Source organism: Leucoraja erinacea, unplaced genomic scaffold (assembly GCF_028641065.1).
Source record: "Leucoraja erinacea ecotype New England unplaced genomic scaffold, Leri_hhj_1 Leri_837S, whole genome shotgun sequence".
In the NCBI taxonomy this organism is placed as follows: Eukaryota; Metazoa; Chordata; class Chondrichthyes; order Rajiformes; family Rajidae; genus Leucoraja; species Leucoraja erinaceus.
In genome coordinates this window covers 2,071-17,500 of record NW_026576770.1, presented here as the reverse complement: position 1 = coordinate 17,500, position 15,430 = coordinate 2,071, and the positions used below count along the sequence as shown (strand labels likewise).

Here is a 15,430-nt window from a genome sequence, read left to right as displayed (position 1 = left end):
ATGTTGTATGTACTGTGTTGTATGTTCTGGACACGCTGCGCCCACACACGCCATCGTTCACTGACACACGCGTGTTACACGGGCTAACATAGGCAGCAGCTCATGCAGGTTTGTCAGTCATCAGCTCATGCCAAACACAGGGAGAATGATGCCAGCACCTCTTGTATCCGTGACGGATAGTGTTCGCCTTGCTGTGAAGTCAAAATAAACACTCTATATTAAAAATTAAACCAGCCAGGGCAAAGTTAAATACAGGATATCGATTCACCCTGACCCACTGGTGAACAGTGGTCTCGGCAGCACCAGGCTCACACACGCAGTGACCAGGCAACAAGACCATTGATCCAGGCATTATAGATCAGTCGACAGCTGCAGGCAGGTCATTAAACTAATCAAATGTCATTTGTTATTGGCAGATGCCGGTTTACACTGAAGGTAGACACAAAATGCTGGAGTAACTCAGCGGGACAGGCAGCGTCTGTGGAGAGAAGGAATGGGTGATGTTTCGGATCGAGACCCTTCTTCAGACTTGACCTGAAACGTCACCTATTCCTTCTCTCCACAGATGCTGCCTCACCCGCTCAGTTTCTCCAGCATTTTGTGTAAAACCGTACTTTATTGTAACATGTCCAAGGTATGCAAAGGGTCGCTATATAAAGGGCATCGACAAAGTTACAAATCCATGGATAGATAGGAAGGAACTGCAGTCTGAAGAAGGGTCTCCACCTCTGTGAAACGTCACCTATTCCTTCTCTCCACAGATGCTGCCTGACCCACTGAGTTATGGTGCAGCAACATCTATGGAGCGAAGGAAATAGGCAACGTTTCGGGCCGAAACCCTTCTGGAAATAGGCAACGTTTCGGGCCGAAACCCGGAAGGGTTTCGACCCGAAACGTTACCTATTTCCTTAGCTCCATAGATGCTGCCTGACCCACTGAGTTTACTCCAGCACTCTGTGAAACATCTCCTACTCATGTTCTCCACAGATGCTGCCTGACCCTCTGAGTTACTCCCGCACTCTGTGAAACGTCACCTATCCATGTTCTCCAGATGCTGCCTGTGCTGAGTTACTCCAGCACTCTGTGAAACGTCACCTATCCATGTTCTCCACAATGCTGCCTGACCCGCTGAGTTACTCCAGCACTCTGTGAAACGTCACCTATCCATGTTCTCCACAGATGCTGCCTGACCAGCTGAGTTACATCTACACCTCACGCTGCCTCGGCAAGGCCAGCAGCATCATCAAGGACCAGTCTCACCTCGGTCACTCCCTCTTCTCCCCTCTCCCATCGGGCAAGAGGTACAGAAGTGTGAAAACCAACGCACACCTCCAGATTCAGGGACAGTTTCTTCCCGGCTGTTATCAGGCAACTGAACCGTCCTCTCACCAACTAGAGAGCGGTCCTGACCTCCCATCCACCTCATTGGTGACCCTCGGACTATCCTTGATCGGACTTTATTTTTTTAGTTTAGTTTACAGATACAGCGCGGAAACAGGCCCTTCGGCCCATCGAGTCCGTGCCGACCAGCGATCCCCGCACACTAACACTATCCTACACACACTGGGGACAATTTACATTTACACCAAGACAATTAACCTACAAACCTGCACGTCTTTGGAGTGCGGGAGGAAACCGGAGCGCCCGGAGAAAACCCACGCAGGTCACGGGGAGAACGTGCAAACTCCGTACAGACAGCGCCCGTAGTCAGGATTGAACCCGGGTCTCTGGCGCCGTGAGGCAGCAGCTCTACCCGCTGCACCACCGTGATGCCCAGGGTGGGTCTGGGTGGTGGTTTGCTGCTGAGGTCGGGTTACACCTTTTGTATACAAGCCCTCGTGAAACATATGTCCACATTGCGTTTGCTTTCTTCACCACCGATTCGATTTGCAGATTGTGTTTTTGGGAATCCTGCTCCAGCCCGCTGACTGGTTAGCGCAACAAAAGCTTTTCACTGTAGCCCTGGTACACGGGACAATAAACTAGACTGGACTGGGCTGACACGGTCACTCCTCAAACATTGACCCCCCAAAGGACAGTTAAATGTGACCGGCCCCGGCAACAAGTGGCCCCTCGAGCAGCTTCATCCTTGCCCCCCCCCCCTCCACCCTCCCCCCCCTCCACCCTTGCCCCCCCCCCCCCTCCACCCTTGCCCCCCCCTCCCACCCTCCCCCCCCCCTCCCCCCCCCTCCCCCCCCCCCCCCCTCCCCCCCCCCCCTCCATCCCCCCCCTCCCCTCCCCGTCCCCCCCCCCCCCCCTCCCACCCTCCCCCCCCTCCATCCTTGCCCCCCCCTCCACCCTTGCCCCCCCTCCATCCTTGCCCCCCCCCCCTCCACCCCCCCCCCCCCCCCTCCCCCCCCCCCCCCCCCCTCCCCCCCCCCCCCCCCCCCCCCCCCTCCACCCCCCCCCCCCCCTCCACCCTCCCCCCCCCCCCCCCCCCCCCCCCCCCCCCCCCCCACCCCCCCCCCCCCCACCCTCCCCCCCCCCCCCCCCCCCCCCTCCACCCTCCACCCCCCCCCCTCCACCCTTGCCCCCCCCTCCACCCTTGCCCCCCCCCTCCACCCTTGCCCCCCCTCCACCCTTGCCCCCCCCTCCACCCTCCCCCCCCCTCCCCCCCCCCCCCCTCCCCCTCCCCCCCCCTCCCCCCCCCCTCCCCCCCCCCCCCCCCCCCCCCCCCCCCCCCTCCACCCTTGCCCCCCCCTCCACCCTTGCCCCCCCCTCCACCCATTGCCCCCCCCCCCTCCCCCCCCCCCCCCTCCACCCTTGCCCCCCCCTCCACCCTTGCCCCCCCCCCTCCACCCTTGCCCCCCCTCCATCCTTGCCCCCCCTCCATCCTTGCCCCCCCCTCCACCCCCCCCCCCTCCACCCTTCCCCCCCCCTCCACCCTTGCCCCCCCCCTCCACCCTTGCCCCCCCCTCCACCCTTGCCCCCCCCTCCACCCTTGCCCCCCCCCTCCCCCCCTGCCCCCCCCCTCCTCCCTTGCCCCCCCCTCCACCCTTGCCCCCCCCTCCTCCCTTGTCCCCCCTCCACCCTTGCCCCCCCTCCACCCTTGCCCCCCCTCCACCCTTGCCCCCCCTCCATCCTTGCCCCCCCCCCCTCCTCCCTTGCCCCCCCCTCCTCCCTTGCCCCCCCCCTCCACCCTTGCCCCCCCTCCACCCTTGCCCCCCCCCTCCTCCCTTGCCCCCCCCTCCACCCTTGCCCCCCCCCCCCCTCCACCCCCTCCACCCTTGCCCCCCCCTCCATCCTTGCCCCCCCCTCCTCCCTTGCCCCCCCCCTCCTCCCTTGCCCCCCCCTCCACCCTTGCCCCCCCCTCCACCCTTGCCGCCCCCCTCCATCCTTGCCCCCCCCCTCCATCCTTGCCCCCCTCCATCCTTTCCCCCCCCCCCCATCCTTCCCCCCCCCCCCCCATCCATCCTTGCCCCCCCCCCCCTCTCCCCAGTCACTTACTTTGCTGCATCTCTGAGAATGGTGACGTTCCGGACTTTCCCGTGGCCATCCCGGAACGTGGTCTTGTTTCCCACCGTCAGGATCCCGTTTCTGGTGGTGAAGTCCGGGAAGCATCTCCGGAGAACTGGGAAAGGCAAGGGGGGGGAGAGAGGGAGAGGGAGAGGGAGGGGTCACGGAGTTGAACAGCAGGGAAACCGTCCCACCCTCTCCGTGCCGACCAAGGTGGCCCATGTGGGGTGGGAGGGGACAGCAGGGAGCAGAGGGACCGAGTGGCCTGTTCATGCTAGCCTGCGTTTGGCCTGTACACCTCTCAACCCTCCCTATCCATATATCTGTCCAAATGTCTTTTTAAAGTCAACCCCTCCATAACTCCAACAATTCACGTTCCTGATAGGAGCAGAATTAGGCCATTCGGCCCATCCAGTCTACTCAACCATGGCTGATCTATCTCTCCCTCCTAACCCCATTCTCCTGCCTTCTTCCCGTAGCCCCTGACACCCGCACTAATCAACAATCTATCTATCTCTGCCTTAAATATATCCACTGACTTGTGGCCTCCACAGCCGTCTGTGGCAATGAATTCCACAGATTCACCGCCCTCTGACTAAAGAAATTCCTCCTCATCTCCTTCCTAAAGGAACGTCCTTTAATTCTGAGGCTGTGCCCTCTGGTCCTAGACTCTCCCACTAGTGGAAACATCCTCTCCACATCCACTCTATCCAGAAACGTTGACCTCTGATACCTGACCTGCAGGAGTAGGCCATTCGGCCCTTCGAGCCAGCACCGCCATTCAATGTGATCATGGCTGATCATCCCCAATCAGTACCCCGTTCCTGCCTTCTCCCCATATCCCCTGACTCCGCTATCATTAAGAGCCCTATCTAGCTCCCTCTTGAAAGTATCCAGAGAACCGGCCTCCACCGCCCTCTGAGGCAGAGAATTCCACAGACTCACAACTCTCTGTGAGAAAAAGTGTTTCCTCGTCTCCGTTCTAAATGGGTTACTCCTTATTCTTAAACTGTGGCCCCTGGTTCTGGACTTCCCCAACATCGGGAACATGTTTCCTGCCTCTAGCGTGTCCAAGCCCTTAACAATCTTATATGTTTCAATAAGATATCCTCTCAACCTTCTAAACTCCAGAGTGTACAAGCCCAGCTGCTCCATTCTCTCAGCATATGACAGTCCCGCCATCCCGGGAATTAACCTTGTAAACCTACGCTGGGCTCCCTCAATAGCAAGAATGTCCTTCCTCAAATTAGGAGACCAAAACTGCTCACAATACTCCAGGTGTGGTCTCACTAGGGCTCTGTACAACTGCAGAAGGACCCCTTTGCTCCTATACTCAACTCCTCTTGTTATCAAGGCCAACATGCCATTTGCTTTCTTCACTGCCTGCTGTACCTGCATGCTTACTTTCATAGACTGATGAACAAGGACCCCCAGATCACGTTGTACTTCCCCTTTCCCCAACTTGATGCCATTTAGTTAGTAATCTGACTTCCTGTTTTTGCCACCAAAGTGGATAACCTCACATTTATCCGCATTAAACTGCATCTGCCATGCATCTGCCCACTCCCCCAACCTGTCCAAGTCACCCTGCATTCTCATAGCATCTCTTACTGTCATAGACTGATGAACAAGGACCCCCAGATCCCTTTTTCCCAACTTGACATAAAGAGAAGGTTTGTACGTACAAGGGCGGCTGGGAATGATCATGGATGGACAATCCTCGTCCCGCATCACCTGAGAAACCGGCTAGGAGAGGAGAGAGGAGACAAGTGATTAGCGGGACACTCCGTTTAAACCTCGCTCAGTCCAGTCCAGTCCAGTGTTTAAGAGGGAACTGCAGATGCTGGAGAATCGAAGGTTACACAGAAAAGCTGGAGAAACTCAGTGGGTGCAGCAGCATCTATGGAGCGAAGGAAATAGGCAACGTTTCGGGCCGAAACCCTTCTTCAGACTGATCGGGGGTGGGGGTAGGTGGGGACAAGAAAGGGAAAAGGAGGAGTAGCCAGAAGGCTGGAGGGTGGGAGGAGACAGCAAGGGAGCTGAGGAAGGGGAGGAGACAGCAAGGACTAACAAAATTGGGAGAATTCGATGTTCATGCCCCCGGGATGCAGACTCCCCAAACGGAATATGAGGTGCTGTTCCTCCAATTTCCGGTGCTGCTCGCTGTGGCCATGGAGGAGACCCAGGACAGAGAGGTCGGAGGCGGAGTGGGAGGGGGAGTTGAAGTGCTGAGCCACCGGGAGGTCAGCTTGGTTATTGCGGACCGAGCGGAGGTGTTCGGCGAAACGATCGCCCAACCTCCGCTTGGTCTCACCGATATAGATCTGCTGACATCTAGAGTAGCGGACGCAATAGATGAGGTTGGAAGAGATGCAGGTAAACCTCTGTCGCACCTGGAACGATTGCTTGGGTCCTTGAAAGTCCAGTCCAGTCTAGTCTACTGTCCCGTGTACTGAGGTACAGTGAAAAGCTTGTGTTGCGTGCTAACCAGTCAGCGGAAAGACAATACATGATTACAATCGAGCCGTCCACAGTGTACAGATACATGATAAAGGGAATAACGTTGAGTGCAAGATATGGCTGATTAAGGACCCAGGTTCCATCCTGACTACGGTGCTGTCTGTGAGGAGTTTGCACGTTCTCCCTGTGACTGCGTGGGTTTTCACCGAGATCTTCGGATTCCCACCCACACGCCAAAGACGTGTGTGTGTGTGTGTGTGTGTGTGTGTGTGTGTGTGTGTGTGTGTGTGTGTGTGTGTGTGTGTGTGTGTGTGTGTGTGTGTGTGTGTGCGTGTGTGTGTGTGGTGTGTGTGTGTGTGTGTGTGTGTGTGTGTGTGAGTGTGGGTGTGTGTGGGTGTGTGTGTGTGGGTGTGTGTGTGGGTGTGTGTGTGGGGGGGGGTGTGTGTGGGTGTGTGTGTGTGAGTGTGTGTGTGTGTGTGTGTGTGTGTGTGTGTGTGTGTGTGTGTGTGTGTGTGTGCGTGTGTGTGTGTGTGTGTGTGTTGGTTTTCACACTTCTGTACCTCTTGCCCGATGGGAGAGGGGAGAAGAGGGAGTGACCGGGGGTGAGACTGGTCCTTGATGATGCTGCTGGCCTTGCCGTGGCAGCGTGAGGTGTAGATGGAGGCGATGGAAGGGAGGTTGGTTTGTGTGATGGTCTGGGCTGCGTCCACAACTCTCTGTGATTTCTTGCGGGTCTTGGACGGAGCTGTTCCCAACCCGTGCTGGGATGTATCCCGATAAAATGCTCTCTGTGGTGCATCTGTAGAAGTTGGTGAGAGTTGTTGGGGACATGCTGAACCTCGTGGGTTAGCATGGGTAAGTTGGGCCGAAGGGCCTGTTTCCGATCCGTGTGACTCTGGCAGGGGGAGGTGAAGTGGAGAGGGTGAATGTGGAGTGGGGAGGGGCCAGCAGGGAGCAGAGGGGCCGAGTGGCCTGTTGTTGTCGGTACTCACCTTCCGCGGGTTGTTGAAGCCCGGCTGGCAAAACTGCCGGTAATATTCCCAGTACGGTTTGTTCACCCGGAACGGAGTCGTGGCATCCATGTACGAGGCAAAACGGTTCGGGCATTTCGTCACACAGAGCTGTGGGCACAAGACCACAGAGAGGGGTCAGACTGGCACAGAATCCCCCCACCCTGGGGCAGAATCCCCCCACCCTGGGGCACAGAGACCCCCCACCCTGGGGCACAGAGTCCCCCACCCTGGGGCAGAGAATCCCCCCACCCTGGGGCTATAGACAATAGACAATAGACAACAGGTGCAGGAGTAGGCCATTCGGCCCTTCGAGCCAGCACTTCCATTCAATGTGATCATGGCTGATCATCCACAATCAGTACCCCCCGTTCCTGCCTTCTCCTCATATCCCCTGACTCCGCTATCTTTAAGAGCCCTATCTAGCTCTTTCTTGAAAGCATCCAGAGAACCGGCCTCCTTCGCCCTCTGAGGCAGAGAATTCCACAGACTCACCACTCTCTGTGAGAAAAAGTGTTTCCTCGTCTCCGTTCTAAATGGCTTACCCCTTATTCTTAAACTGTGGCCCCTGGTTCTGGACTCCCCCAACATCGGGAACATGTTTCCTGCCTCTAGCGTGTCCAAACCCTTAATAATCTTATATGTAGGGGAGGGGAGAGAGGGGGAGGGAGAGGGAGGGGAGGCGGGGAGGGGAGGGGGTTACTGAGGGGGTCTTACCTGCTTGGTGGGGCACTGCAGTGTGGTCAACACCACGGGACTGGCACATTTCAGAATATTGAAGTAGAATAAAATGGTCTTGTTCCTGTGGGGAGAGAGAGGGGAGAGGGGAGAGATGAGGGAGAGAGGGGAGAGAGGGGGAGAGAAGAGAGAGGAGGGAGGAGAGGAGAGGGGGGGAGAGGGGAGAGGGGAGAGAGGGGGGGGGGAGAGGGGGAGAGCATTACGAGTGATTCGAGGAATGAGTGGGTTAACCCATGATGAGCGTTTGTCAGCACTGGGCCTGTACTCGCTGGAGTTTAGAAGACCGAGGGGAGGGGCAACTCATTGAAACTTCACCGAATAGTGAATGGCCCAGATAGAGTGGATGTGGAGAGGATGTTTCCACTAGTGGGAAAGTTTAGGACCAGAGGGCACAGCCTCAGAATTAAAGGACGTTCCTTTAGGAAGGAGATGAGGAGGAATTTCTTTAGCCAGAGGGTGGTGAATCTGTGGGATATTTCCAAGTCAGTGGATATATTTAAAGCGGAGATTGCTGTATTTATGATTAGTAAAGGTGGGGAGAGTAGCAAGCTGTGCATTTGTGTAGCGCCTTCACTTTCAAGTTCAAGTTCAAGTTCAAGTGAGTTTATTGTCCCGTGTACCGAGGTCCAGAGAAAAGCTTTTGTTGCGTGCTAACCAGTCAGCGGAAAGACAATACATGATTACAATCGAGCCGTCCACAGTGTACAGATACAGGATAAAGGGAATAACATTGATTGGATGGGCTGACAGATACTCACTCGTTGATGCTGCCCTTCTGCCCACAGAACTGGCCTCTGCTGTCGGTCGGGTAAACCACCTTCTTTGGGTCACCGTGGACCCAGGCTGCAGGACACGAGTTTAGTTTAGTTTACAGATACAGTGCGGAAACAGGCCCTTCGGCCCACCGAGTCCGTGCCGACCAGCGATCCCCGCACACTAACACTATCCTACACACACTGGGGACAATTTACATTTACACCAAGTCTATTAACCTGCAAACCTGCAAAGTCTTTGGAGTGTGGGAGGAAACCGAAGCACCCGGAGAAAACCCACGCAGGTCACGGGGAGAACGTGCAAACTCCGTACAGACAGCACATGTAGTCAGGATGGAACCCGGGTCAGGCAGCAGCTCTACCCGCTGCGCCACCGTGCCGGCCCATTGTGAGCTGACAGGTTCTGTCCAGCACTGCCCACTGGTCGTCCCCACCCCACCCCCCACCCCATCCCCAACCCCACCCCCCCCCCATCCCCCTCCCCCCATCCCCTGACCCCCCGACCCCCCACCCCACCCTCACCCCCCCACCCCAAAACCCCACCCCCCACTCCCATCCCACCCCCATCCACTCACCAACCACTCCCAGTGCGATGTATCCCAGAATGACCACGACAAACAGCACACAGCAGAGAACATCCGTACAATGCCTGGGGGGAGAGAACAGGGTGGGGGTGGGGCAGTGGACAGGGTGGGGGGTGGGGGAGGGGGAGAGGACAGGGTCAGGGTGGGGGGAGGGGGAGACATCAGAGTCATTCATCGGTACCACGGACATTCCTGGTCACACCGGATGAAACAGGCCCTTCAGCCCAACTTGCACACACTGACCAACTGACTGACCAAGCCAGTGACCAACATGTGCTGGAGGAACTGCAGACGTTGCTTTCAACCGAAGGAAGTCAAGTCCAGTCATATTTATTTCTATAGCACATTTAAAAAACAACTCTCGTTGGCCAAAGTGCTTTACATTTGTATAAGAATACAGGTGCACAACCTTTTATCCGGTGTTCCAGAAACCGAAAAGCTCCGAAAACCGGCCATTTTTTCCAGATGTCGTCTGCGCACCAAAGCTCGCGTTTGGCGCCAAACCTGACCCAAAACGACCCACGGTCAACCCAGGTCTGTACTACTGTAGCGGCTGCCTCCTCCCTGGAGACCGGGAGACGCTTAAACATCTGTAAATCATTGCTTAAATGTTAGTCAGTTAGTTCGGAGGGCTTATATGTGAAGGGGGGGTGAAGGGGTAAACTTTAATTCTTAGTCCCCTACCTGGTCGGAGAGGCGGGGAGCGGTCAATGCCTTACCGGGTCGCTGTGCAGTAAGCTCCGCAGCGCTGTGGCCGGTGGGGCTGCGGGCGGCGCCGGTTGTAGCTCCGACCCCGGCAACTCTACCCCTGGCTGCGAGGCGCTCCAAATCCAGCGCGGCCCGCGGCCGGACGCCCCAGCTCCGCACCAGCGGGGTGCGGGCAATGCCTTACCGGTCGCCGTGCGGCAAGCTCCGGAGCGCTGTGGCCGCCGACACACAACATCGCGGAGCGTCGTTGGATTTGGAGCCGCGCAGCCAGGGGTAGAGTTGCCGGGGTCGGAGCTCCGACCGGCGCCGCCCGCGGCCGGACGGAGCCCCCAGCTCCGCGGCTCCAAATCCAGCGACGCTCCGCGATGTTGGAAGAAGGCGGCCACAGCGCTCCGGAGCTTGCCGCACGGCGACCCGGTAAGGCATTGCCCGCACCCCGCTGGTGCGGAGCTGGGGCGTCAGGCCGCGGGCCGCGGACCGCGCTGGATTTGGAGCGCCTCGCAGCCAGGGGTAGAGTTGCCGGGGTCGGAGCTTCAACCGGCGCCGCCCGCGGCCGGACGAAGCCCCCAGCTCCGCGAGGTTGGGAGTCGCCGACCAGGTAGGTAGGGGACTAAGAATTAAAGTTTCCCCCTTCACCCTACACCACCACCACATAAAATCCCTCCAAACTAACTGACTAACATTTATGCAATGATTCTCCCGGTCTCCGGGGAGGAGGCAGCTGCTCCAGACTTTTCAAGCCGCCCGCGCTACCTACCTAATCTACGCTAAAAATCTTCCATTCTGAAATCCGAAAATGTCCGAAATCCGACAAGTGTCTGGTCCCAAGGCTTTCGGATAAAAGGTTGTGCACCTGTAGTATAAACAAACAAACTATATACATGTAGCCCTCACTCAGAGGATGTCAAGAAAGGCTTGAGAGTAAAGATGAGTTTTAAGTCTCGACTTAAAGGAGTGGATGGAGGGGGCAGTTCTGATGGGAAGAGGGATGCTGTTGTTCCACAGTCTAGGAGCTGCAACCGCAAAGGCACGGTCGCCCCTGAGCTTATGCCTGGACCGCGGGATATTCAGTTACCCCAAGCCGGCCGATCTAAGGGACCTGGAGACGGTGTGGTGGGTGAGCAGACTTGTCATGTAGGTGGGGGCAAGCCCGTTAGGGGCTTTGTAAACATGAAGGAGGATCTTGAAATTTATTCGGGACCGCACAGGGAGCCAGTGGAGAGAGGCCAGGATCGGGAAAAGCCACTAAAAGCTGGAGTAACTCAGCGGGTCAGGCAGCATCTGTGGAGAGAAGGAATGGGTGACGTGTGTGTGTGTGTGTGAGTGTGTGTGTGTGTGTGCACATGTATGTGTGTGTGTGTGTGCGCATGTGTGTATACATGTTTGTCTGTGTGCATTTGTCTGTGTGTGTGTGCATGTTTGTCTGTGTGTGTGTGCATGTTTGTCTGTGTGTGTGTGTGTGTGTGTGTGTGTGTGTGTGTGTGTGTGTGTGTGTGTGTGTGGTGTGTGTGTGTGTGTGTGCGTGTGTGTGTGCGTGTGTGTGTGCGTGTGCGCATGTGTGTATACATGTTTGTCTGTGTGTATACATGTTTGTCTGTGTGTATACATGTTTGTCTGTGTGCATGTGCATGTGTGTGTGTACACATGTTTGTCTGTGTGTATACATGTTTGTCTGTGTGTATGCATGTTTGTCTGTATGCATGTTTGTCTGTATGCATGTTTGTCTGTGTGCATGTTTGTCTGTGTGCGTGTGCGTGCCATGGAGAGTTGAAGCATTTGACAGTAGTGTGACTGGATTGTGAAATGTATCAGTGGGAGAGCAGGAATGTGTTTGGGTCGATCCTTTGTCCTGTGAACAGTGCGTGCACTTTGTCCACAGTCAGTCACACTGTGAGCTGTCGTCATTAACCATTTGTGATCCAGCCTGTTGGATAATCCATGTCTCCCAGTTTGTAGACCACATTCCACAGTGTATTTTAAATCGCAGTCACTAACATCACAGTACTGACCCCCCCACCATCGAAGGTCCATCACAGAACTGACCCCCCCACCATCGAAGGGATCTACAGGAGGCGCTGCCTCAATAAGGCCGCCAGCATCATCAGAGACCCACACCACCCTGGCCACTCTCCCATCTCACTGCTACCATGGGGAAGAAGGTACAGGAGCCTGAAAACCGTGACCTCCAGGTTGAAGAACAGCTTCTTCCCAACAACACTGCACAACACTAACAAAACTACAAGCACAAACTATCTTGAGTGTACCAAGGACTTTGGGCCTTTATGTTTAATGTATTGAACGTTCTTGGGTTGATTGTGTTATCTGTGTGTACACTATGTACAGTCCCTGCAATGCTGCTACAAGTAAGGATGTCTTTGTTCTGTTTTTGACACACGTGGCAATGAAACACTCATGACTCTTGAACTGAAGTGTGAAAACCACAGAGAGTTTCTGAAGAAGGGTCTCGACCCGAAACGTCGCCTATCTCCTTCGCCCCATAGATGCTGCCTCACCCGCTGAGTTTCTCCAGCATTTTTGTCCACCTTCTGAGAGTTTCCTTAAGGTGTGTGTGTGTGCGAGTATGCTGGCCTCGTTTGGTTTGGTTTAGTTTAGTTTAGTTTGGTTTAGAGATACAGCGTGGAAACAGGACAACTTTGTCCGCACCGACCAGCGATGCCCGCACACTAGCACTTAGATAGAGCACTTATGGGCAGCAGAGTTAAGGGATATGGGGAGAAGGCAGGAACAGGGAACACGATTATTAAGGGTTTGGACACGCTAGAGGCAGGAAACATGTTCCCGATGTTGGGGGAGTCCAGAACCAGGGGCCACACAGTTTAAGAATAAGGGGTAAGCCATTTAGAACGGAGATGAGGAAACACTTTTTCTCACAGAGAGTTGTGAGTCTGTGGAATTCTCTACCTCAGAGGGCGGTGGAGGCCAGTTCTCTGGATGCTTTCAAGAGAGAGCTAGATAGGGCTCTTAAAGATAGTGGAGTCAGGGGATATGGGGAGAAGGCAGGAACAGGGTACTGATTGGGGATGATCAGCCATGATCACATTGAATGGCGGTGCTGGCTCGATGGGCTGAATGGCCTCCTCCTGTGTCTCTCCTACACACGAGGGACAATTTACAGAAGCCAATTCACCTACAAACCTGCACGTCTTTGGAGTTTGGGGAGAACTCTGTATAGATAGACACAGAATGCTGGAGTAACTCAGCGGGACAGGCAGCGTCTCTGGAGAGAAGGTAGTTTGAGCTACAGGGAGATGTTGGGGCAGGCTAGGACTTTATTCCTTGGAGCGCAGGTGGCTGAGGTGTGATCTTATAGAGGTGTATAAATGAAGAGGGGAATAGATAAGGTAAACACACACAGTCTTTTACCCACAGTAGGGGAATCAAGAACCAGAGGGCATAGGTTTAAGGTGAGGGAGGGAAGATTTAGTAGGAATCTGAGGGGTAACTTTTCCACGAAGAGGTTGGTGGGTGTATGGAACGAGCTGCCAGAGGAGGTAGTTGAGGCTGGGACTATCCCAACGTTTAAGAAACAGTTGGACAGGAACATGGATAGGACAGGACTGGAGGGATATGGACCAAGCGCAGGCAGGTGGGACTAGTGTAGCTGGGGCATGTTGGCCGGTGTGGGCAAGTTGGGCTGAAGGACCTGTTCATGGGTTCTAGGAGCAGAATGAGGCCATTCGGCCCATCAAGTCTACTCCACCATTCAATCATTGAGTGATCCCAGTTTCTTGTCTCTACGACACAAATAACCATATAACAATTACAGCACGGAAACAGGCCATCTCAGCCCTACAAGTCCGTGCCGAACAAATTTTTTTCCCCTTAGTCCCACCTGCCTGCACTCATACCATAACCCTCCATTCCCTTCTCATCCATATGCCTATCCAATTTATTTTTAAATGATACCAATGAACCTGCCTCCACCACTTCCACTGGAAGCTCATTCCACACCACTACCACTCTCTGCGTAAAGAAGTTCCCCCTCATGTTACCCCTAAACTTCTGTCCCTTAATTCTGAAGTCATGTCCTCTTGTTTGAATCTTCCCTATTCTCAAAGAGAAAAGCTTGTCCACATCAACTCTGTCTATCCCTCTCATCATTTTAAAGACCTCTATCAAGTCCCCCCTTAACCTTCTGTGCTCCAGAGAATAAAGACCTAACTTATTCAACCTATCTCTGTAATATGTTACCGGTTATGAAACGTTTAACTACAACATTCTGCATTTATAGTTTTGCAATGGAGAAAACATATTTTGAAAGTTTAAAAAAAAGGAAATAAAAGGATTTCCTTCCCCGAAGGAAATCAGAGCTCAGAGCGTCTGAGGCCGACCAATAGTTTTGCAATCGCTGTGGTGGTGAAGATTCATTTTATATCCTGGTTTCAACAGTGACTTTAGTTTAGTTTAGAGATACAGCGTGGAAACAGGCCCTTCGGCCCATCGAGTCCATGCCGACCAGCGATCCCCACACACTAACACTATCCTACACACACTGGGGACAATTTACATTTACACAAAGCCAATTAACCTACAAACCTGCACGTCTTTGGAGTAAACCGAAGATCTCGGGGAAAGCCCACGCAGGTCACGGGGAGAACGTGCAAAGTCCGTACAGGCAGCGCCCGTAGTCGGGATCAAACCTGTTGACCAAGAGACTCACCTGTTGTGGATTGGTCCCTTGAATGTTGGGTCAAATTTCCGGGGCTCTCCTGCAAGAGAGAGGAAAGATTAATTTCAATGCATTCCATCTATTGACTACAGTGGCAGCATCTCACAGCACTGGAGCAGGCCATTCGGCCCATCAAAGCTGTGCCCCTCCCTTTTGTTGCATGCTATCCAGTCAGCGGAAAGACTGCACATGATTACAATCGAGCTGCCCGCAGTGTACAGAGACATAGAAACATAGAAACATAGAAATTAGGTGCAGGAGTAGGCCATTCGGCCCTTCGAGCCTGCACCGCCATTCAATATGATCATGGCTGATCATCCAACTCAGTATCCCGTACCTGCCTTCTCTCCACACCCCCTAATCCCCTTAGCCACAAGGGCCACATCTAACTCCCTCTTAAATATAGCCAATGAACTGGCCTCAACTACCCTCTGTGGCAGAGAATTCCAGAGATTCACCGCTCTCTAGTTGGTGAGAGGACGGTTCAGTTGCCTGATAACAACCGGGAAGAAACTGAATGAATGAATAAGTTTATTGGCCAAGTATTCACATACAAGGATGTGTAGTTTACCAGGGAGTACAGATACCTGGGAGTGTACCTGGACAGTAAACTGGACTGGTCCAGGAATGTTGAGGCCCTGTACAAGAAGGGACAGAACCGGCTGGACTTTTTGAGAAGGCTCCGCTCCTTCAACATCTGCAGTGAGAGGCTGCAGATGTTCTACCAATCGGTGGTAGCCAGTGCCATCTTCTTTGCTGTTGTGTGCTGGGGCATCAGGGTGAAGGCCGCGGATGACAACAGCATCAACAAACTCATCAGGAAGGCTGGCTCCGTCCTGGGGGCGAGTTGGATTCACGGGGAGGTTGGTCTTGGAGGGGAGGATACTCCCCAAACTGCGGAGCATCCTGGACAATTCAGCTCACCCCCTCCATGACACACTGACCAACCTGAGGAGCACCTTCAGCAACAGACTGGTTCCACCAAGATGCAGCACAGAACATCACAGGAGA

At 54.7% G+C, this 15,430-nt stretch overlaps 1 protein-coding gene across 1 annotated transcript in view; it reads right to left on the bottom strand.

The window, feature by feature from the left end:
* Positions 1-14,459, bottom strand: part of LOC129694876 (choline transporter-like protein 5) — a gene marked incomplete at its 5' end in the record, with an annotated part of 50,871 nt that extends 36,412 nt beyond the window's left edge. The window contains 8 exon segments of the mRNA XM_055631633.1: positions 159-191; positions 3,448-3,571; positions 5,142-5,202; positions 6,909-7,037; positions 7,644-7,728; positions 8,423-8,507; positions 9,013-9,086; positions 14,411-14,459. Of these exon segments, the coding sequence (XP_055487608.1) occupies positions 159-191; positions 3,448-3,571; positions 5,142-5,202; positions 6,909-7,037; positions 7,644-7,728; positions 8,423-8,507; positions 9,013-9,086; positions 14,411-14,459 (640 nt within the window).
* Between the last annotated feature and the right edge of the window lie 971 nt (positions 14,460-15,430).